Source organism: Mastacembelus armatus, chromosome 15 (genome assembly GCF_900324485.2).
Source record: "Mastacembelus armatus chromosome 15, fMasArm1.2, whole genome shotgun sequence".
Classification (NCBI taxonomy): Eukaryota; Metazoa; Chordata; class Actinopteri; order Synbranchiformes; family Mastacembelidae; genus Mastacembelus; species Mastacembelus armatus.
Genome location: NC_046647.1, coordinates 6,590,637 through 6,615,297, shown reverse-complemented (window position 1 = coordinate 6,615,297; position 24,661 = coordinate 6,590,637). Strand labels below are relative to the sequence as shown.

The following is a 24,661-nucleotide window of genomic DNA, read 5'->3' as shown; positions in this document are numbered from 1 at the left end:
TAAAAGTTTTTTGGGTGCAAAAAAAAAAACATGCTTTCTGAGACCAGCTTAATATGTGAAAATATCTATAACAGGTAATGTAGCGCACAGTATACACAAGCACATATGTTCTCATGCAATAACATGTATATTAAGTGATGAAGAAAAACAGGAATAAATTAGTGAAAGATAGAAGATAGATAAAAGAACTTTAAATGCATTTAGGTGTGTGGGATTTTTCTTGCGTTTTTTCCTCTTAGGGAGAAAGGTCACGGCAGATCTATAAAAAGTTATTCAAAGTGATGATCACTCTAATCTTATCATGACAAATTTCCATCCTGATGACTGTAGTGTCTTCCAGGTTGACAACTCCCTTCTCCGCAGGGCATGAAGTCTTGCTGAATTATGTAAATCAGACACTCTGGCTGTTAAAGACACCAGCTCCCAGCCAAGTTAAACAGAAAGGCAAAAATGTTTATAGCTGATGGAAATGGCCACAGATGAAGATGGGGTGAAGAGCTCTCTGTTTTCATTGGTTACACACCTACTTCTGCTACATTTCACTTGAGCAACTGAGTGCAGCACTGTGGATGTCCTCCTGGAGGGACTGTCTGAAAATATACACCCTTCTCCCCATGTTGAAACGATATCCCTGAACCCCCCCCCCCAGCTTATGTACAGCACATGAAATTTTATGTGTGATTGTACCTTCAGACTCTTGTGGTACCAGTGTTTGTCATGTCACTAGTATTTCTATAACAACTTATAATGGTGTGACACTTTGTAGTGAGGATCATAGCCTTGGCATGCTTTTTCTGCTGGCAGAACAGTATTTTTCTTCAGAATTAAATATAGGCTGCTTCACATATTACACATTACACATATTATATCAGAGACTAAGTGTGTAGCCATTAGGTATATAAATACCAGAGTATATCTAATCCAGCACACACAGCGTTCACCTGGCCATAGATGTAGCCTACTCCCAAACAAGTATAACTGACAGTATAAGCAGTATTTTCCGCTGAAAGTCCATGATTCGATAGAGATTATTGTGTTAAAGTCTGAGCTGCATCTGGGCTAAGGCTGGGGATTGCAGAGTATCAGTGAGGAGAGCACCTTGCCCTGATCATCTGACGGCAGACGGCTCCTCCCCGCTCCCTTCAGCCTGCTACGCAAAGCAGCGGCTTGGGCACAACTCTACCCGCGTATATGCACAGGCTCCCGTTCGTGAGCCGGAGACGGAGCCGAGTTATCTACTTTGAATAGACAAGGACTCAGTGCCCCCCCACCCCTCTCTCTCTCTCACACACACACACACCCTCCTTCCTCCACCTCCAGGCGTCTGCTTTCAAATGAATCAGTGATGAGAGTGGCCGAGAGGAGAGACGAACGCTTTTCTTCTGTGTGGACCGACCGTGCGCAAAAGTGCGCTCCGTGGCTCAGCATCACCCTCATCCTCCGTTCCTGAGATCAACCCAAACCCAAGAGGCGCGCTGAGATCCCCACCAAGCCCTCCGTGCGAGGTAACCAGATTTTCTTTAAAGATTTCCTCTACTTTGTCTGTGCGAAATACACAGTTCCCGGACGACACGGCGACGCACACACGCTTTTATGCAACACTTAAACCTCCAGTGTCTGACAAAAGGATGTATTATGCTTCTGAATTCACGGGCGATTGTTTTATCAGTTATTGAGCAAGAATAAATCCAGTATGGCCTTGCAGCCAGCTGAATCTCTGACATTTTGAAACACGGTTATTTATTAATGTGAAATGAGTGCCTTTCATGAGTGTCTTTTTCCTGCAGTTCACACTTAAATCCCGTGTAATAGGCTGGAGTATTGATTAAACTAATTAAAATGCTCCATCTAATAAAGCTTTATAAGCTCCCAAGACCACACTCTTCTGTAGAGCCAATGGGTTGTAACATACAATATAAAGTAACTTTATATTAACACTTCTAATGCCTTAAAAGTTTTGAACGGAATGTATAAAGTTAGGGTGTTTTAAAATCGAGCCAAACACAGGGAAGCTTAAACAGACATTCATAGAAGTTGTACATGCAGTGCTGAAGATCTCATACTGTGCCTTGATGTTTAAGCATATGCTCAAGTTACAGCTTCGACTTTATCAGACAAGTGCAACTAATGATAATTGCCACTCTCCTGTGCCAAATGTAGCCTGGATTGTAACATTGTTTCCCCCGCAGCTTCATTTCTTCTCTATCTGCTACCAGACCTACCTCTTGAAATTCCAGCAGCCATGCATTAATGTCACTGGATGCCAGTTGCCACAGGTTGTGCAATTCACCTTTAATTATGAGCATGTGGGTGTTGGCTTATGTGAGCTGGTGATTCTATAGCTGCAGGATTTTTTTCAAAGGCATAAAGCTGCTGTTCGACTGGAATGAGTTCTCTGATGAAATTCAAAGGAGTCCGGTCCTGTCCCATGGCTAAAAGTGGGTTTTAATTAGTGGTTATTTGAAAAAAAAAAAGGTTCATTCTTTTAGCAGCCTTAGTCACTTAGCAATCACGCTCTTAAAAGTGAGCTTTTTCTTTGTTCCTTCTTTTTTTTTTTTAATCAGCATGCAGCAGTGCTTTAGGCTATACCGTGAATTTTACTTCAGCAAATGGTTTTTTAATTGATTTTAGATACACAAGATATCAAAAATCTCAAAAATAAAAATAGCCGCTCTAAACATACTGTACGAATTAAACTGAAGCAAAAATCCAACTTGTAATCAAAGTGCAGGTGTCTTCAAAATGTAACAGTGAAGGAGGAGAGGCATCTCTAGTGAAAACTGAAATTGGTCAGTAAAGCTGGATACAGTCTGACAACAAAGGACAATATGAAAGCAGGGCCATCCTTGTTATTTCATATCCGACTAATCAACATGAATGGGGCGCCTGTTTATCTGCAGCCAAACTGGGACAGATATTTTGTTTGCTTGTATTGGAACCAATGTGTAAGTAAAAATGAGGTTAGGGGGAAGGCAGCGTTCTGGATAGTCTGTGGGATTTTCTTGAGAGTAAGTGTTTATGAGTGTGGTTGTAAAGATGATGGTTGTTCCGGGAGGTGTTATGATTTCTAAATCCCCAAAGAAAACTCAAGGTGTCTCAGTGATGTATGACTGGACTAATATACAGCACCAGTGGATGTTACACCATAATGTGAGGAGAGTTTCATGTGGGAAGAATAGAAAGAGGAGGAGGTGGTAGAGAGATAAACAGTTTCTTGTGTACAATTTCCTGTTGTTATGTTTTGTTTGATGGAGTTTATCCAGTTGGCACCATTTGAGCCAAACACCATAGAGGGGGAGGAAGAAAAGAACAACAAAACAAAAGTGCATTTTCTTCTCCTCAAGTTTTCCTAATCAAGAACAAAGAAAATAATGAGAGGCTATAATTAATAATTGATGAAGCAATATTCATTGAATTATAGGATGATAAGTATTAGCTGTGGCGTACAGGGATATTTGTAAAAAATGGAAATGAATTCAGAGTTTTTCACTTTTTGTGGTTGAGGGGGTTGATACTCCCTTATTATGAGATAAAAGAGCTTTCATTAAAGAAGGAGCGTTTTCTGCTGTGAAATGTGCCTGATGCAATCTCAAGGCCTTAATTTCTTCTATAAATCCAAAATTAAAATTCATTTTTGCTAAGAACCTTTATCCTTGGTATTTGCATTGACTTATATACTTTTTCGGCATAACCTGTAATTACCAACAACGTTTCTGTTCTTCGGGGGGTTGTGATATTTACAGTAAAGTGTAGCCTATTGCAGTGTCTGTGGCAGGCATTAAAAATAGTTTGTAATATCACTTTAATTCCCAACACCACACAGGTATTGCAACAGCAGGGGGGTTGACGACACGTAGGAACACCAACACTTTTATTTTCTTTATATTCTGTGACTGTGTATGATAGTTTCACTCCGTGTCGTGGTGTGAACCATGACACAGCGGGCTGAGCTCACAGGACACCTTATTGCTGTGAGTTTTGACAGTCTGGTCATTTGCTGTGACAACTGAACCCATGACAGAAAGAGAGCAGGCTATTGTTAGCCTCCTTGTTTTGTGTGATGTGGGACAAACACAGCGGTGCATGTGGGGGAGCTGCCAATGACTCAGCAGTAATATGAACAAAAAGTATCATCTAGTGGGAATATGTTAGTAAGCTTGGCTGACTGTCTTTTGCTTTCAAAATCACAGCTAGTTAGCCTAGCTTGCTACTTCACTTTCAAAGTGGAATTGCTAACTTAAACAGTGTAAAGAGCTGATAATGGCATGTACAACCAGCGCTCTGTGTGCTCATTGAACAGAAGGGGAATCTGATCTTATATTAATGTAATGCTAAATCAACGGCTAACTAGTTCTCAAATGTCAGACAACTGCTGCCTACAAAGAGGCCTGAAGACACTCCTTCAACAATTGTGTCCAAAAAATGCACAATGCAAAAGAACACAATAACAACACTATTATTATAGCTCATATCCATTTATGTAAAAAGACGATTCACATTTGAATGAATAAATCATCAATAAATATTTTTCTTAGAAACAGAACAAATGATTTCTATGGGACAGTGTGAAGCAGTGGCTTCCTCCTGTTACCATGACGACGTGATTCACAGGGGCCAGGTTACATAGAAGCTCTCAGCTGTCGTGTTTGATGACCGACTTTGATCCAAGTTAATGATTGCTCTGTTCATGTCAGAGCTTCAGGACTTATTCATTATGCTCTCAGCCTAAGCGGAATATGTGTATGATTTAAAAACTGAGCTGTGTGACCTCTCAGATTTTTCTGCTGGCTACTTGATTTTGGATATTTACACAATCACTCATCCAGCATTGTGATGGTAATGTCTTACAGAGGGTGATTTGTGTGTGTGACTGTAGAGGTGGCTGGATCCTCTATCTGCCTCCCCAGTGGACTGATTACTGATCAGACTAGCATTTCATACCAGCCTTGTGGGAGAGAAATTAGAGGATTAGCAACAACTTCATGCTTATTCCCGATGTATCTTCCAGGCTTTCAAATCCTGTGGAAGCCATTGTTATTTTAAGTAGCTTGGCAATTGAGCGTGGTAGAAAGCTCTAATTCTGCTAAGTCTTTGGAGATGCAGAGCGGCAGCATTTTGGAGCTATCTCCCCCGCTATTCAAAGTGAGCAACTGAGAGAGGGCCATGAAGCTGACTGCCAGGACCTCTTCACTCCAATCCTTGGTTCATACATAATAAATAAGTCACTGTAACTTACAGTACAGGGGCATAACTAGGCTAATGGCCAGATTTACATATTTGTGCCGAATTCCATAATTCATGAGTGTGTAGCAGGCAGCGATCCGGTGCAAACACCTACCTTGGTCCATATGCTGTGGTGCACACTATTTTTCAGGGGCTGATACCCACCATGTGCACCAACAGCATAATATTAAAAAGCAGCATCGAAGCTGTCACTGCCAGGCACTTGGGAGCTGCGTCTTCATCATCAAAAGCCTCGGAGTCTGAACTCAGCCTTTGGGAAAGCCTTGTTAAAGGCACACAGAATCTGATGACAGAATCAGACAACAGGCTTTTTCCTGCTTAATTTAGTGCCATTCTGAAATAATAGGACAGGGAAGGAGTGGGTGAAAGAGGAGACAGCAGAGGGTGGTGACACCTTCTACTGAAAACATTTCACAGGCCACTTTTTCATCAAGAGGTTCGTGAAAGCTTGACGCTGCTATCATTGCCAAGTGTTATGAAGTAGATTTATCATTCCACTTGATGACGGGCTAAGTTATTTATTCATTACCTTTGTTCCTTTCCTACCTCTGATGAGTAGGCACATGCCAGCCACATCTCTTATTATTGGTGATCATGTGTCTTATATTCTTTTTTTTTAATATCACACCCATGGCCTGTCATATTTGTCAGATTAATGGTATCGCCCGCTTTGGAGAGATCACGACCTTGTCATGTGGAGTGAGATTTGTTTTGATTCAGATGCTTCTGCTCCGCCATATGTATCAATTTATTTTGTGTGGGTGTGTGCGGTTTTGTGAGGCCTAGGAAAAGGAAAGTAACAGATAGCAACGTGAGACTTATGTGTGTGAAATATGTTCCTCATCTGTCTGCTGGCCTGGAAATGTAAGTAAAACCTTGAATGAAAGCATTTTGCTCTATTAATTAAGTACTGATAATCAGAGGAGCTGAAAAAGGATATCATGTAAACATGGAATTTGCAAAATAACCGCGAGTTGTGTCTTTTCTTAGTGTGGTAGCTAGACCCACTTTTCTCTTTTGTCTACTTTTTCCTTTTCTTTGCACATCACTGGTAGTCATTTTTACAGGAAGAGATGAATACTCATGAGAACAAAATGCCAAGCACTGGTCGGTCCTCCCAGCTCACGCTTTTGCCACTACCAGAAGCAATATTTGACATTTGTTCTAAAGGCAAAGATCTGGGTTTGTCTAAATATAAAATTTGCTCTTTAGAGACACTGATTTAACTTCATCCTGGGTAGATTGGGCACCTAACAATGGCAGCGCAGACAATCTGTGCTTTGATGTCCAGGTTAAGTACAGAGGAGATGAAAATAATGACCTTGCCATGGCCTTCAGATCAGACCCTTTATTCCCCGTTAAGCTATTGATTTAGAAAAATGATCAAAGGTATTTTAGAAGTAGGTCCTCATTACAATAAGTAAGTATGTAACTTACACCGGTCTCCATAGAAAGCTATGTGACCAGTGTTAATGATGTTTCAGTCATACTTACTGACAAAGGGTTTTTGCTCTGATCATGGTGCTGAATGAGTCAGTTTTTAATTTAGGAAACCCAGATCCTTTCTGTGTTTTCTGCTGAGTTGTATGTACGTTAAACTCAAAAGCAAGGATTTGATGCCATGCAGTAATTTATTGCCTTACATCTAGGAAACATTGACAGGACCAGATTTCACATATTAATGCAGTTGCCTCTTGTTACAAAGAGAATATGGGTGCTCATCACCCCTCCCTCCACCCTGGTGTCACTTTATAGCAAGAGAATAAAAGTGGTGAATCCACCCTCTGCCATTTTCAGAAACTCTGAGCTTGAAAGGACATTCACCCTCTTTCGTGTTTTAAGCTATAAAACAATTTTGTTTTTCCTAAAGTGATTCAGCAGTTTTCAGCAGAGTTAGACAGTGAGGAGAAACATAGCACACTCTAATGCAATTAAGCTAAAATCCTGTCATAATCACCATCCTGCCTTTGTAAAAGTTGACACCCTGTCTAAGAAGTGTTCATTCAAGCCTATGAAACACATGATATTAAATGATAAATTATATAATTTATATTGTATACTGTATATAGAGGAGCAAAATATTTGAAACAACCCAACCTTTATTAGTTAACCTTTTCAAGGTATTTCTAAAAATAAAAACCCTCACAAATATTGGCTCCATCTTCCAAATGACGGAACTAATGATTTTGTGCTTTTCTTGTGATTAATGATGGCAAATTCAATTTCTGGAGGTTTTGGAAGGTTGTTTGGATAATCAAACAATCTCAATGCCTCAATTTGGTCTTTAGGAAGTTGCAACAGGCATTTTTTAGTATTTCTATTTATCATTTAATCAAGTAAATACTAATAGTAGCCCTAGAATATTATGCAGTTCAAAACTGAAAAAAATAGAAAATAGAATAGAAAATAGAAAAATAGAAATAGAATAGAATAGAACAACAGTCAATTGACTGAAACTGCTACAATTGGTTAACTATTCTCGTACTCAATTACATGAACAGTTAATTGAAAAACTGGTTCCAGCTTTCCAATAATTTGCTCTTTTTCTTGTTCATGTATGAGGATAAATTGTTGATCAGACAAAAGAAGTTTAAAGATGTCACCTTGGGTTCGGGGAACTGTTGATGGGACTTTTTCACTCTTTCAGTATTTGACATTACATATATGATACTAACAAATTATTTTTTGGGAAAATATTCAGTAGATCAAGTTACCATTTAAGGTGGCAGCCTCAACATAATACAGGCTAAGTACAGCCTTAATTTCCACTGGGGATGGAAGGGACATGCTCCACTCACTTTACAAAATCCTATTTCTCTTGCTCTCACTTTTGTTGTTTGAAGTTGATTTTCTTATTAAAATATCTCCAAATGAGTCCCCTTAAAGACCTGAAGAAAGCGGTGCTGCCATTGCTTTGTAGATTTTTTTTGCTCTGGGTTTTTCTTCTCAGGTCACATACATGCTTCCCTAATTAATGTTTTTCTTCTCTTTAGTTATATAGTTGTTGGTAGTTCTGTATTGATGCCCGTAGCCTGTGTTTTTGGGACAGTATACAGAATATATATAGGCACAATCAGCTCAGATGTTCTGATGCTATCATAGCACTAAATAGCTATTCAGATGTTGGAAATATTCAGATTAACCTCTATCCATGACCTTTTAGAGATTTGACCATTTTTCCATTTCAGTCCGTACCACATTTGTATCCTAAATCTAATCTTATAATTGCATAATTTGTTGTTTCCACAAATCTACTTCATGTGTGGAGCCGATGTTCAACATGTTTATCGTAAAGTCTTTATTGTTCAGTTAATAAGTATGAGCAAAGATAATTTGGGTGTAAGAGGATAATGATGAATATTGTGAGTTTTGCGCTTAATTTTTATCATCTGAGCAAACAAGCCAAAAAACCCACATTATCTCATAAATAGGATTTAAGCAAATGACAGTCAATAACACGCAGCCTAGAATGATTTGGAAGTGGTTTGTACTTCCAAAGCTTGATTTTCCCTTTGTCAGTCAGTACATTAAAGTAAGAGTGGTTGATTTATTTGCAATTCATCTTGTCTAACTGTGTTTCAATATTTATGTCTCACTGTCAATTAACCCACGAAGTAGTCTGCATTTTAGTGTCATGTGAATATTTCATGACATGCATGCAGAAGATGTTCAATTTATGTGTTCATACATGTTGCATTATTGGAAATACTTTTGCTAGTGAAGTTCTGCTCACATTTGGGTAATATGTAGAGAGTTGACAAACTGATTTGTCCAAATTTGTGCTCTGCTGTATTTATCATACAGCACGCGTTCCCATCAAGCTTTATACAAGAGCTGAAAATGTGGTGTGTCTGAGCAAATCAAATATGATCCGATCAGATCAAAACTGCCCCAGTTAACAGGATAACTCCAGGCTAGCTCAGCCAAATGAAAAGCAGATAGAATTTGGCCCTCACCTTCAGAGTGAGTTTTCATCACAAGGCTTCCTCTTTACATCATATCCCCTTAATAAACTGCAATAGGATTACAAGGTGTGGGATGTGATCAGCTCCAAAAGTCGGGAGCACAGTAGGGATTAGGAATGGCATTTGATGTCTGCTTCCAAGGTTTTAAAGAATGATATGTCATCCTCATTTCGTCACTGTATGTATGTAAGTACTGAGATGGTGGTTTGGTCCATTGTCCTGTGATATGGGAAGAAGTTTATCAGTGAATGAAAAAGCTTGAATACTCTAATATGGAATATATTTAGATCTGAAACCAAATGATCAAAAATTAATCAGCAACAGTTTTAGTAGTTGATTAGTTTGTTTATTTTCAACCAAAAATTCCAAAGGTTTCCTGGTTCCAGCTTCTAGAGTAAAATAAATATCTTTGGGTTTTGGACTAACTTTAAATACAGAAAAAAATCACAATAATAATCATCAGTTTAACATAAATTGGAATTATAAATTATACATGCATCTGTATTTATAGATTTTAACAAGTCTGGCACTTTGTGCTTCCGTTCAGTCAAAACATGGTGCTTGAAAACTGTTGCCCCACCAGTCCAAGTATCTGTTCTCAAGGTTCAGAGTGCAACAGGTGAAAAAAGTATTGCTGTGTTTGTGTGAAATGCAAGACTTCAGTTGTTACTCCTACTTTGTTCTGTAAGCCACTGGTATGCTGTAAGGTATGTTTGTTTTTGTCTTGGAGTTTTCACTAGAGAGAAGCACTTTGAATTGTATTCTGCCATGACTCAGAGACGTCTCTGCAGCTGTATCTGTGCATTGATGATTTCCACAGCAACAGATGCAGTTGCATTGGCTTGTGATTTAATACAAGAAGCACTCCATATGGGAAAACTCATTCCACGGCAAATTAAACCATTACTTCCCCAGTTGGTCAGTTAAATATGGAGAAATTACTCATTTAATGTCTGATCACTCCCTAATACAACCATCTAAACAATGGCAACCACTCATTCCCACAAGTAAATTCTGCTTCTTTGCAAGATAAGGGTGGCAATTGCTTGTCAGGGTCACAGTGAAGTTTTATTAAAAGATGCACACTAAGGACGCAAAATAATTCATCTGTTTGGATTCATTATGAGATGGCTCTCTAGTCTAAAGATTTGTCTTCATTATCCGGCCAAGCACCAGGCAGATAACACTGCCTCATTTGCTTTCCGAGCCTCAATTTTCCCTCAACAATAATGCAGCTCCTCTTTTGTGTGACTGTGGAAAAGAGAAGTAAACCATTTTCAATATGCACGCAGGATTACAAAGGTTAATCAGCAATTTAAAGCTAATCTTTGTTAAATACCAATAGAAGCATAGTGTGTGCTCAAGACAGATATAATCAGGCAAAGCCCTAAACAATTCTCAATCTAAATGATGTGAAAGTTGGTTAATCTAGGCTCATACAGTAAGGGTTGATGAGTGAGGAAGGGGGAGGGTTGCATCAAACTTCTCAGCTAACATTCAGTTGTTTCATTGTTTGCTATGTTTAGTTGCAGATACTGGTCTGATCTGGTCTGGTCTTCAGAAACTCTTGCACTTCTTATTGCTCTGTTAAGCAGAATTACGGAGTGATAGTCCCCACTGAAAGTCACCCACTTTTTTTGCCAAGCTAAAGTAATTTCAGTCCCATCCTACCTCAGCCTGAAGGAATCTGCTGGATAAAATATACCTCATATGTATCTATCGAGCCCCGCTTCATTGTTGCTATGGAGTTGAGATAATTATGGAGTTTTAAAATTATGCAATCAAGGATTAGATCCCTCTCCCCCAGTCTGGGAAAATGTGTAATTAATTTTCTCCTTTTTTTCTCAGTTAATATGCAGGCGACTGGGAGCACAGGATCCTACTCATTATGTGGTCTGGTCTAGTGAAACATGTCTGCCAGGTTGGCTAATTAAAATCTGAGCTGTTCCAACCCTGTTCAAATTTGTCAAAGGTGGCACTTCATGATATTAGAAGAAAATAGCACACGATTTTAGATGCTACGAAAAATATCATCCAGGTATCTTGAGTAAAACTAGGAGAAAAAACAGAGAGACACACACAGAAACAAAAGTTTGATTTATGTCAAAGTTTTTGACTAATATAGTAAGCTCAGGTCATTTCTTATTAGTCTAAGCCATTTAAGTCTCTTGGGCAGGAATTTACAATAATGGGAAATAGAATCAGCTCACCTTAATGGCTGAGGCAGTAATTCCATTGACAAGGTAGACTCCTTTAATAAAGATAAGCCCCCAAGAAAATCAATAACCTGAACTAATTTCAAAAGGACTAAGACTTGTCTAGACAAACACAGCATTCACATCTAACCAAACATGCCTCACAGGTCCATTTTTTAAGGCTCATTTCATTGATATGATTAGATGAGAAACCTGTTTTCTCATCTTTGCTACAAGACATAGCAACAACAGAGGCTGACAAACAATCCTGTCGATGCCCTTTCTGTGATGCCTTTTATTCCCCCATTAGGCCTCTGATGCTGGGTCCACAAACTTCTCTAATTAAGAATTCGTCTTCAGCAAATCCCACCATAAAATGGCCTCTGCTGCAGAACGTGGGGTGATAAAAGGAGTTATTGGTCCTGCGACCTCCTTTGGCTCTTATCTCCCATAAACACTTCAGTTGGTTTTACAGGGCCGTGGAGGCAGTGGAACGAGCAATAAGCCAAAGGGGAATCGTGGGGGGGGGACCGATGACTTATTCATGAAGAATGGTGCAACAAGAGGGCGCAGATGAAATTGACAGTGTGACGTCCTCATACTTCTGATAAGACTTATACTTGAGGTTGATTCATAGTAGGCTAGGGCTTCATTTCAGTATGCACCATGGAGGTTTTAAAAAGGATAAAATAGAGAGTGCTTGTGCTCTTTTATGGGAGAAATAAAAAATAATTTTGCATACTCATTACCTTTACCAAGACTCTAGTATTATGTTGTGGGTTTTAGCATCACACCAGCAGAGACAAAGCTCTCCTCTGCTAGAAAGTCACCCTGCTGAAATGACATGATGTTTTATTCCTTCTATCTTCTTAACCTGATTCTGTCACAGAGCCAGAGCTGAGCATGCACGGATATTGTTATGAAGTTGAAGACAGGTCTTTTCAGCTATAAAAATGGTCCTGAATTCTTCAAATGTACCCCACTTAACTACTCTGTTTTCCTTCTCATGTGCATTAAATTCAGTTAAAGCTTAGACCAATGTTTTTTTTTTACTGACACCTCAACGCAGTTTGTGCATGGTCTAGTGATTTTAACTGATGGCAAATCCCACCTTGCTACGCAGGCTGAACACAAGACGTGCTAAGATTGCATTCAAACAGAGGCCAATGTTACGTTTGCCAGAAAGAACAAGAGGTAAAAGTATAAACGAGAGTACCAGTACTTGTGGACAGCTTTCATCAAAAATGTCTGTAAACAGCATCGCTTGTAATGGAAACTCAGCATAAAAGCAGAGGTAAAGACCAACTGGCATGAGTTTTCGTCTCCTCAGGCAGAGTGGAAATTTTACACTACTACTAGCAAGTACATAGCCAATAGTATCTAAGCAGTACAAAGGGAAATGTTGTAAACAATATGACTGAGCATACGACAGCCACGTGGAGTTAGGATGGTTTACATCCTCCCTCATCTCTGCCTGGTCAGAATCTCTGCAGGGACTCGGCATGAGGAAATACAACTGGAGATTGTGATTGGAGATAAACACTTCCTTTATGATGTAGTTTGGTGTGCAAGTAGGAAATTACAAGGATGTTGCTCACCGTTGAGCACAGAGGCAACTGATTTTATTTGCCTCCTAGGTGCCAGTGTGCACAGTGCGCAACTGTGCTCAGCAAATGATGCTGAGAATAGTTTAAGATCGATGGTCATGTTGACAAACACAACATATTTGTGTTTTTGTAGAGTTTAAAGGCATATAAATGATCAATAAATCAACTAAAAATTTGGTGAGACAATTTTGATGCATTTCAGTTGTTTTGGCAATATGGCAAATATTTCCTTGCTCTAGGTGCCCAAATGATATTGATTTGCTGTCTGTCACATGATTTTTCTCTCCACCATGAAGAGAGTGGAGTGAATTTCTGGTTTACCTTACATTCACTACCATTTCTTTGGTTTTGGTAACATTCAAAATCAAATTGTTAGAGCTGCCCCTGGTCTCTAGCTCTGTATACTGATACTGATACTGATACTGATACTGATACTGATATACAGATGTGTCACCTGTGAACTTGAGTGTTGTGCTGTATCTGGCACAGCAATCGTGGGTCATCAGAGCGAGTTGCTCTGAGGGACAGCTGGTGCTCAGTCTGATGACTCCGAAGGTGTTATTGCCAACTTTTACAACCTGTGGTCAGTCAGCCAGAAAGTCCAGGATCCAGTTGCAGTGAGGTGTACTGGCACTAAGCAGGTTCAGTTTCTTAGTCAGCTTCTGTGGGATGATGGGGTTACGGCAGAGCTGAGGTCCATGAAGAGATTGTATGTTTCTTCAGTCCAGCACTGTGTGGAGCATGTTGGAGATTGTGTCATGGATTGACTGGGATGATATGCAATTTGAATTTACCTTGGGATTTCCTAGTATCTAGCTATCAAAATTGAACGGCTCACGTCTGCTGAGGAGGGCGGTTTTAATGTGTCTGAAGAGAGCTTGCCTGAAGCACTGTATGACAGGTGATGTCAGTGCTACAGGGTAGTAAAAAGACACTGTTATGTTACATGACCATCTTGGGTTTCACTGTCATTCACACTAAGATCATTCTGTTTCCTACTCAGAATGTAGAATATCCAGGCCTCAAAATAAATTCTTTAAAGCTTTTCTGTCAAAAGGTTGGGGGAAAATATGTCATTCTTTTTTGCCCAGAGAACTCGGCCTTGTTAAGAGCCTGTCTGTACCTGGCAGGGCTGATGGAATCAGTCATTCCTCAGGGCTTGCCTAGGATGAGGGATTACCAGCACTGGGTGTCTGCTCTGCACCTCGACCTGTGATGTCATCTCAGCTGAATGGTGAGGGTTTCCCACAAATGTCTGCTGGACAGAGCCAACTGTGTTCAACTCTGGCTTTCCCTTGGAAAAACTGAGGAGGAAGACAGTGACAATCGATGCTGCGAATGTCAACGGGCCCGGCAGCTCTGGTTTGTGCACATAAGTTATCTGGAGTGGTTGGTAGTTTTCCTTGAACTCAGACATTTTTGCCACATCTGAGAATTCTTCATTCTGTGGTCTAGACGGACAATACAAAATGTTCACTTAGTTTTTAGAGGACTGAGGTTTTCCTGGTAACCAAACATTTAGGATGTTTTGGACAAAACACTGCATTTGAATTATCAATGCTACGTTTTAAAGCATAGTTTTGCAGTATTTCAAGTCTGGTTAAAAACAGCTCTCATGTGGCTGTGTTAAAATTAACACAGGTCTTGATTGTTGTAATTGTTTGTCCTGTTCATGCTGGGCATTAAGAGATCCCCAAAGCCACAGTCCTCATTACAGGCTTTAGTTTAAAATGTCTTATTTGTATTTCCATGAGCAGCGTTTCCCTCTTGAATTATGGTGGAACTGTGAGGATACTCTTAATGTGGTGGAAGGGCAAGAACAGCAAATTTTGTGCTAAAAAGGCTGGAACTTTGGACAAAACCCTCTTGATTTGTGTAACTCAGACCGTTGCAGACTCATATTATCTTAATAAATACATTTTTGCTCAAAGCCAGTACTGTGGCTCTTTATCCCATATTGCTTCCATTAAAAGCTCATAAGAAAGGATCATGGATGTTTTTCTCATTGTTCCTACTGGTTCATGTTGTTTTAAGATAAGTAGAACTTGAAAAAAGTCCTTTAATGTAGTTTGATATTGACATCTTGAAAAGAATGATTCAAACTCCTCCACTCATTATTGACTAAACCACCACAACTCACCCAGGCAATGCGTCAGCTGGCGTTCCGAGCTTGTCTGATAATGTGACGTTCAGGTTCAGTGTTATTCTCTGTGGCTTAAATGACATTCCAGAAATGTGTGGCTGTCAGTGTCAGTCTGATACTCTTATTTCTGATCTGCATTTCTCACAGTTATGCTTGACTGATTTGTCAATCGCACGTACTGCACAAACAAATTAGGCTGATCCAGGCTGTGCACTACTGTGACAGTCAAGTCATATACCCTTGGGGTCAGTTGATAACTGCTCGCTGACTTTCACCAACTAGATCTCACTCTTGTGATTGACAGTAAGAAACCATAGTGTTGTTGCAGCTTCCTGGACAGTGTTTCTACCTCAACATGCTTTGTTTCTGCTCACTATGTATCCAGTGTGCTCCTTCTTGTTTATTCACAATATGTGTGCTGGTGTATGCACCATAACCAGCACTGACACAATCAACTGTATAATGCTTCAGCCTCTGATGCAAGAAAACACATAACACCCCTGTGGGAAATGGTTTTATGTTGAATGCATTATTATCAGCTCACTAACTACAGCCTGGTGTTGAATCACTTCAGTGCTTGGCAGCCAACCGCACATCACACAAGATCCAAATTCTAAACCTCGATTTTTTGCAGTACTGAATACATATTTGTGATGGCGGGAAAACACTGGCAGATCTTTTGCGCACTCCTTCCAATAGCATGATGCTGTGCCAGAGTAAGAGATGTTTTCCAAGCTATGTAGAACTGCACACACCAGCTGTAGTTTGGGGAAATAAGGATGAGATATCTAAGATGACCTCTTTGAAGAAAATACCACGCCCCTGGTGTACATACCTTAGTTAATATGTATTATGTGCTTTGCCCTGGAGTACAGCTTTCACAGTGCATAACTCCAGACTTGGCTAAGGTGGAATTACATTCAATGCATTACCTAATGCTGCTCATGAGCTGTAAGATTGATGCTCTTGAACAGCATTACAAGATTGTAAAATTATCTAAACAGTGTGCATTTTTCTGCACTTTGCTCATCAGAGCTGTTATATCTTTGTCAGCACCCAGCAGGCCTCCCTATCGTTTTTTTTCTCATTAAACTATTCATCAAATCAGCCTCATCAAACATTAAGAGTATCCTCACAGTTCATTACAAGATGCCCTGCTTTTTATTTGATGAAGTAATTCATCCATAATGTATGTGTATATTGCAGTTTGTAGGATGTCTGCGAGATGAGAGAACAGCATCGGCTTTCCACAGGCTCAGGCCCAAGAAGAGAGAATAAAGTTGGTGCATTAGTTTTGATTAAATCAGCATTTCAGTGTTCCCTCCGCGATTAACTGTACAGCAATTACTTTACACAGAGAAGATCAAACTGATTGTGAGAAATAGGGAAGGGTTGATGGGAAAAGCATGATAAGAATTACAGTAGCATTACATCGGTGCAGCAGAATTAGCTTAATCTTAGTGTTGTGATGAGGAGGCTATTGCAGTGGGATGATCTTGACGCTGGGGAAAGCATAGGTGCTTTATCAGAAGTGGCAGGCTGAATGAGGATCATCAGGCGAATCTCTGATTGAATTCCCTCTCATTGTCTGTTGTTGTTTCTGACCGACCACAGAACACTTCCCTGAGTGAATCACAGTCCCTGGGATTGGTTGCCTCCACTCATCCAAGGGTGATGAGCAAGTCAGCCCATTTTATCTGCAAAAATGCCTCCTAGGAATCCAGACAATGTCAGCTGATGCTTGAAATAAATCTCGGCACATTGACAAATGTCAAAACTAAACTCGAGGATGCCTGAGCCAGGGAATTCAGTATGGTGACCAAGGCTGCTAAGCAACCTTGTGTCAGTTGAACAATTGTGTGTTAAGATGCGTAACTGCAGGGGGATTGCCATGGCTGACTGAATGTTTGTGGATCTATGCAGCACTGTTTGACACCTGTGATTTCTGCCAAAGTTAGGAAAATCAAATTATTTCCATTTTTAAAATCATGTAAAATATTGTGAGGTGCTTCTTAATACAGATCTGTATGCAAATTCGCCAGTGAAGCATAAACATACAATATATTGGTTTATGAGGTGGAGGCCTTAATCAAGTTGGGTGGATCATGTCCTACTTATGCACAGATGGCAGTGGGCAGAAGGATTGGTAATTGGAAGTGATTGCGTTGCACTCCAGAAAATAAAAGAGCTGAAAAGGTCGCTATACTGTGAAGATTTAACTCAGTGTATAGAAGATCACAGTTAAAACACTGTAATTAGTGGTTGGGGCCACATGTGTCTGGGTGTACTAGGAACTGACAGATTACACCCTCTTCAAGTCCATAATGAATCCCTGTGCTGACATGTGGGTGTGGATTAGGTCATTGTCTGACTCATATGCTCCCAAAATAGTCAAATATTTCTTACCATTGGGGCTGCAGTGTAATTTCTTCTGAAAACAAAGAGATGTTGCCTCTCCATCCTCAGTGTAGTTTTTGAAATGGTGCTGAGGTGTCGGATAGAACTCTCCGTATCAATATTAGGTAACACCTATACTAATTATGGCATAGATTTTTTTCTCCCCAGACTTCTCAGATTCAAGGTCGAAAGTCTTAAATTTTTGTCATCCTTCCAATGCGTGACACATCCCACCAGACCAGATGGAATAGTTGCTGCAAAGAATTTCAGTTTAACTTGATGTAATACGTTTTACTAATGAAGACATTTAAGGTCAACGGGGAGGTGAAAATTGGGGTTTCCAGGACAAGGGTATGGGCGGAGGTCAGATGGGGACCAACAATGGGCCAGGGTGCATCAGAACGAGGGACTCAGGGTGGAGACACATCATTGTATGTCTTCACAGTTTCATTCCCCTCAGCCAATGATTCCTCTAATGAGAGAGCGGGATACAAAGAGACAGAAAAAGGTTTGGGTTGTGAGAGCTGACATAAATGAGGAGTTAAACTCCTAATGTATAGGTAGGCAAAAGACTAAATTAGCACGCAATCTGGTCTATTACTTTTATATAAGATATATCAATGTGCCCATATCAGTTCAGTCACATTAAAAATTGTTGTTGATCTGCTAACACTTGTCTGAACATTGGAGGTGTTGAAATTATATGAAATTGTCTTGAGATTATTATCCACTAGGTGGCCCCAAAGGAGAGTATTACTGTCCCACAGGTTGTTATTACAGTGACTTAGTTTCAGAATTTATTTGAGTACCACAAATCAACTTTGCATTGTAATTTAAATTGGGGCAGTTGGTTATTTCAGTCATCAAGTTAACAAGACAAGGACATGTTTAACAAATTAGGATGGGGAAGAGAGAGTGTCACCATCAAATATTCAGAACAGTTATTTCATTCTAACACAAAATCCCAGTATTTGTAAGCTTATGGGTAATGTCATCCATTGCAATAGCAAAATATTTGATCTTTTTTCCAGAGAAAGTTGACATATGGTATTGAGAGCTTCCATTGGCTCCAAGTTCCAAAGCACTTGGAGGTTAAACGTCTTGCTTTCAGGCACCTCAGTTAAGGACACCCTTGCTGTAGTTTCTAGAAAAGGAACAGGATTACTCATTTCCCCAGTCACACGTCTCTGACCAACCTGAAGATTGAAAGTGGCACTTCTCTGTTCCCAAATTACTACAGCCTCTAACCTAGCAGTTAGTGGGTGAAATACACCAGTAATGTAAATAGATGGGATGGGGATCATTATTTTCTCACATAATGATCAAACTAGCTTTGCAGGAGTATTGAAATACTCAGGATTGTTCAAGGTGTCTCCTTAAAAAAATCCCTCAAATCTCGAGCCTGAGTGTATTGTTAGTGTTTTAGATTCCTAGGTCATGGTTGAGGATTTTCCTGGTTTTGTTTTGTTCCAGAAAATGCATGAATGAAGTACTTATTAATAAATATGTGGGCTTCTGAAAAATAGAAATCTGTGTTGTATAATGTATGTCATTGTATCATACACCTTGATCCCGTATTATTAAAGCTTCAAGTTGTTGTAACAGAAATTAATGAATTGAACCGGGAGTCCCACGGTGAACCAAACTGCATCCATAATTTAAAACTGATGCAGTACAGTATGTACTGGAGGAGTACAGTTTCAGAGTTACAGTTGGATGTGTGTGGGTGTGAATTATATTGTACTGGTTTTTGAGGGCTTGTTGGAGAGAATGGCTGAGCAAAAGCAGTGGGAGCGAAGGGGAGAGTGCAGAAAAAAACAGAATGAAGGTGAGTGTATTTCTGCATCCCAAGTGATAGTTTTTTTTTTTTTTTTTAGGGGAGCGTCAGTGCATCTTACAAGAGATTATATAACAATGCTGTGAGCCAATGAAACAGAAATACAAATGGCCAAGATGGAAAGGCAAAAAAAAGGCAAAAAGGCAAAAAAAAAAAAAAATCAGCTAGGAGATAAGGAGTTTTGTTACATTTTGTTATATATTTTTTGTCTTTGGCCATGTTAAAATCAAACAGTCTCCAGCTTCCTGTATAGCTTTATTTGTGTCTTTCCATGCATGAATTCTTTATGCTGGGGTGGCTGTGGCAGGTCGTGCATTAACTGAAGGGTCGGTGGTTTGACGTCCAGCTTTTGTAGTCCACGTGTCAGTGGGAGGATACTGAACCCCAAGTTGCTCCTGGTAGCTGTTCCATTGTTCCAGTGTAGGGAACATGGTGTGAATGGAAAATAGTGTGAAAGTGCTTTAAGTGCAGACACTTCAACTAAATGTATTTGTATAGCACCAGATCACAATACAATCATCTCAAGGTACTTTAAAAAAAACTCAACAAGCACTAATCACATTTGTCAAGCTCCAGTCCTCGAGGGCCACTGTCCTGCTTGCTCGTTTTCCAACTGTTCCTGCCTTTGCTGCTTCTGATTTGGTGAACACACCTAATCAGTAGTGGGTAGGGTAGGGATGGTTGGAGAACAAGCAGGACAGTGGCCCTTGGGGACTGGAGCTTGACAGGAGAAAATGCATAGTAACAGTGATAGATTTCAATTTGGTCAATAGAAATCAATCCATTTAACAGCACAAAAGCCACCTTTGGTAATCAAACAGTAATAATTGTTTTGTACTAACATCTTTAATGAGTGCCTATTTAAAAAACAAAAAAAGTTAATGGAAGAGAACCCTGCAGAATATAAGTAAGTATTTGTAATGTGGATGTATACAGGTAGCTGTTTGGGTTAATTAGAGGGAACATGGCTTCCTGTGGCGCTGAGAACCCGTGGAGCCCTCCTCTTTGCTCTGTGGACTGTAATGAATAGTGCAGATCTGTTGGCTGTGCTGTCTGCTCAGGCAGCAGGCAACACTTTTGCTCAGGTGCCAGACAAGTTTCAAACCATTTAGATAATGGTTGCAGCAAGTGTGGCACATGTGTGGAGGCTCCGCGTTACGAGTTCAGGTGGAAATGTGGTACATGTTTGACTTTGTTATCAGGGATGATGGCTTTGAGTGAACTGAGATCAGTTTCCATTTGTTCAATTTTCATAATGTGTAATTCAGTTGTTAATTGTTAATTTCAGTAATGCACTGGAAGAATTCATTCTCTTTCAAATCTGTGTGCTGTGTCTCACTGTGACTAGGATCATTTTTTATTTAGGCTAACATCAGGCCAGGGATTGCTGGGGCACTGCTGAGTCAGCAGCTTATTGTGACTAATTGAATGCAACGGATAAAACAATGAATGACACTCACAAAGAAACTGGATCAGTCACATTATGTGTGATACGATTAGATTAGATAAGACTTTATTGATCCCCTGGCAGGGAAATTCAGCACCAATACTCATACTGGATTGGAGCATCCCTAATTAATCTGATTTATATCAGTGCATAGTGAAATGAATCAAGCAGCAGAACAGGGGGTTGCTGTAGAAATACCGTCAGGGCAAGAACATCAAAAGTTTATGACCCTGTCTATCATATTTTCAGTTCCACCTGTATTTTCACAGAGCTAAATTTCACTTTGCCAGTTGTGGTCTGACTGCACTTACTGAGTGAAGGATTATGATGTTACACTTCCACAGCACCTGGAGGACATGTACTGAGGCAAAACATGCAAACCAGAGACGAAAAAATGAGTGGCCAGAGCTAAGATTTGCATCTCAGCTCTCTTGCTCGGAGGCAGCAGCACGCACACTGAGCCACCACACATAGATGCTGTGTCATGACCTGGGCTCAGGTCTCAGTGTAGCCATAGCTCTTCCGTGCCATCCCGTGTTGTGTAACCATTCACCAGCCCTGCACTGTTCAATAGAAATGGTTTCAGTTAAGTGGTCTGCCAGATAGCATGGCTGCCATGTGCCAAATGAAAAGCTGGAAAGATATGCATCAAGTGCTGAATAAAGCAATAAGGCCCAGTGGAATGTAAAACAATGGCTCCTTCCAGGTGGTGGTGTGCTGTGAGAGGAGTGGGGGGAATTGGATGAGACAGAAAGCTCGTCTGGCTGCCTGGCTGTTAACATTAGACTTGGCAGCTCTCTGCCAAGGAAACGCTGACAGGCAGGCACGCCTGTCACAGTATATAAGTGCCTTCTTGCACAACCCTAGGCCCTGTAGGGCAGTTCGGCTCCCCTGTGTTCATCTCACAGGCCCAGTCCCACAATCAAGCCACAGATCGCAGTGTGAAGCGGGGGCATGTGTCATAGCCTTTACATGGTTGAAAGACTCAGTAAGGTGAGAGAAAAGCCACTGGTGACATGGTGGGTATGTGCCATGCACACTGGTTGTATAATCCCCAGGTTCTTTGCTTAATTAGACAGACAACTTCTGTGATTAAATTGTACTTTAGGCATCAAGTAAATCTGTCAGCAGAGATAAATAATAACAGTTGGTTCTTAAAAACTGCTCAAGTACACAGATTTCAGAAAGCATATTTTTATGCCTGACGATTATTCTATTAAACACATTTAGCCAATTTACCCTTTAAAACCCAATAATACCCAAATAATTATAGTAAATGCCACTGACAAAAATGTATGCAGGAATGCAGTATCTTACTAGTAGGAACGTGAGCTTGCATGAATATAACCCATCAAAATGTAATGAAGTGCCTTTCTTAGAAGAAAATGTATTCAAATGATGTGTAACCTGTGAGTGACAAGCAATATGTGCTGAACACTTTTTTTTGTACTATAGCCTATCCCCACAATAATACTTTGTTCTTGTGTGTGTGTGTGTGTGTGTGTGTGTGTGTGTGTGTGTGTGTGTGTGTGTGTCTGGCAGTCTGTTTCCATGCAGGGAATATCTTCATTTGTTTAGTTTACCTTACCATGACCTTTGCTGTTGAAGCTGGATGTTTGCATAGCCCAGCCTGGTTGTTTTGACTAGCACAGTGTAAGCAACAGCTTTCTCAGCTTGTTTTTCAGGTGAAGGTATCTGAAAACCTTTGTTTTTAAATTAATTCTATGACATTTAAGAAATTTGTTCTGCTATTTCAACTCATGGCTTCTTCCTACAGACCAATACTTTTAATGTGTTATTTCTTGGTTGAGTCAAGGTAAATCACTTGATAAATGCCCAGTGAAGGCAAGCAAACAAGGCAAATATTAAAATATTTAACAGCCCTTGTAAAGCAAGATAAAAAGTTAATAAGAAGAGACAGCATTTGAATTTTCCCATGGTTTTGAAGGGCACTTCAACAATATTATCTAATTTAATGCCCTAAATCCTTCTCCTTGTGTTTGCTGAATTTCATTGCCCTACTATTGATCTTTCTTGGCATGTATAGGAAATCAAAGTCACCTAGAAGTGGGAACTCATCTGATTTCCTGCAATAAATTTGTCTTTATATGTCTCCAAATGCCTTGATTTCGATGCCCTGGGAGGATGTTAAGTATATTGATTCTGGTGTGGATTTTGACCTGGTAAAGGAAGACAAAGCACTCAGGCCTTGTCTTTTGGCCTTCAGCCACACTTGCATATCTCAGGCACAATTTCTAACGAGCTGCCTGGCTAAATGTTTTTCAGACAAATAAATTACAGTCTCAATTGAAAGTGACTTTATAGAGTGAGAGGAGAAAGCATATGGGAAGATGAATGAAAATGAAAAGAGACTTAAAGAAAGATGAATTGAGATTATCCTTTTGAGATGATACACTTTTAACACACTCAGATTGTATTTATGGCTGGATTGCTTTTTCAGGAGAATGAGGGCATTTCATTATAATAGACATCCATTCTGCTAATATGCCTAAAATATAAAAGCCTTTTTCTTCTTTTCTGTGTTTGTGTTTCCCTATAGATGTGCTGTGGACTGCCGATGATTTCTTGTCCTCCTCCAGTTCAACTTCAGTGGCAGACAAAGACTGCACTTCCCACTGCATTGTTACAACTGAGCTCACAAAGACAGATCTGATCCACAGCTAAACCAGTCTACTTATCTTGCTTCTGTCTCTGCCACTCTTCACTCTTTAGCCCATCACCATGACTTGTTTCCTGGCATCAGCATTTCTTCTGGTTCTCCAGACATATGCTGCTCCAACTGAGCTTGTCCAGGTAGGATTTGACATCACATTGGACAAGATGGACGTTCATTCTGGATTATTAGGCAATGTCTCTGGAGACGTTCCTCCATCTCCACCCCCAGGAACTAGTAAAAAAGCGCCACAAAGCATCATCATTGGGGTACGCAAGGGGGGCACAAGAGCACTGTTAGAGATGCTAGACATACATCCTGAGGTTGCTGCCGCTGCCACTGAGGTGCACTTCTTTGACTGGGATGAGAACTATGCCAAGGGCTTCGAGTGGTACCGTGACTTGATGCCATACTCTTATCCACACCAGATCACAGTGGAGAAAACTCCAGGTTACTTTACGTCAGCCCTTGCACCAGAACGCATCTGCGCCATGAATTCCTCCATAAAACTCCTACTGATCTTGCGAGATCCAGCGGAGCGAGTAATCTCTGATTACACCCAGGTGTACTTCAACCGGCTGGAGAACCACAAACCAGTGCAAGCCATTGAGAACTTGCTAGTGCGCAACGGTGCCCTAAATATCCGGTACAAGGCCATTCAGAGGAGCCTGTACGATATCCACATGCGTAACTGGCTACGCCACTTCCCCCTTGAACAAATACACATTGTTGATGGGGATGCCCTGATCCGCAACCCCCTGCCAGAGCTTGAGAAGGTAGAGCGCTTTCTCAATTTGCCTCCTAGAATAGTATCCTCCAACTTCTACTTCAACCAGACCAAAGGGTTTTACTGTATCCGAAGTGACGGTCGAGAGCGTTGTTTGCATGAGTCTAAGGGTCGTCCTCACCCAGCTGTTAACAGCACCGTTCTCCAGCAGCTCCGCTTGTATCTACAGGAACACAACCGAACCTTCTTCAGACTGGTGAAGCGCACCTTTGACTGGCAATAAGGAACCTAGATCACAAATTGGACTCACCTTGAGCACCAACCTTGTCTGTGGTGAGGACAAAAAAGGGGCATAAAGCACTTTACAGACTTTTACTGACATTTAAAACCCCCTTGAATAGCCTTTTAATAAGTACTGTTGTGCT

The 24,661-nt window shown here is 40.4% G+C and overlaps 1 protein-coding gene across 1 annotated transcript; it reads left to right on the top strand.

Moving 5' to 3' along the window:
• The first annotated feature begins 1,374 nt into the window (after positions 1 to 1,374).
• On the top strand, positions 1,375 to 24,661 carry hs3st1l1 (heparan sulfate (glucosamine) 3-O-sulfotransferase 1-like1). Its single transcript, XM_026309667.1, has 2 exons — positions 1,375 to 1,505; positions 23,396 to 24,661. Exon 2 carries the CDS (start codon positions 23,578 to 23,580, stop codon positions 24,517 to 24,519), a length of 942 nt encoding a protein of 313 aa, XP_026165452.1. The 5' UTR covers positions 1,375 to 1,505; positions 23,396 to 23,577; the 3' UTR covers positions 24,520 to 24,661.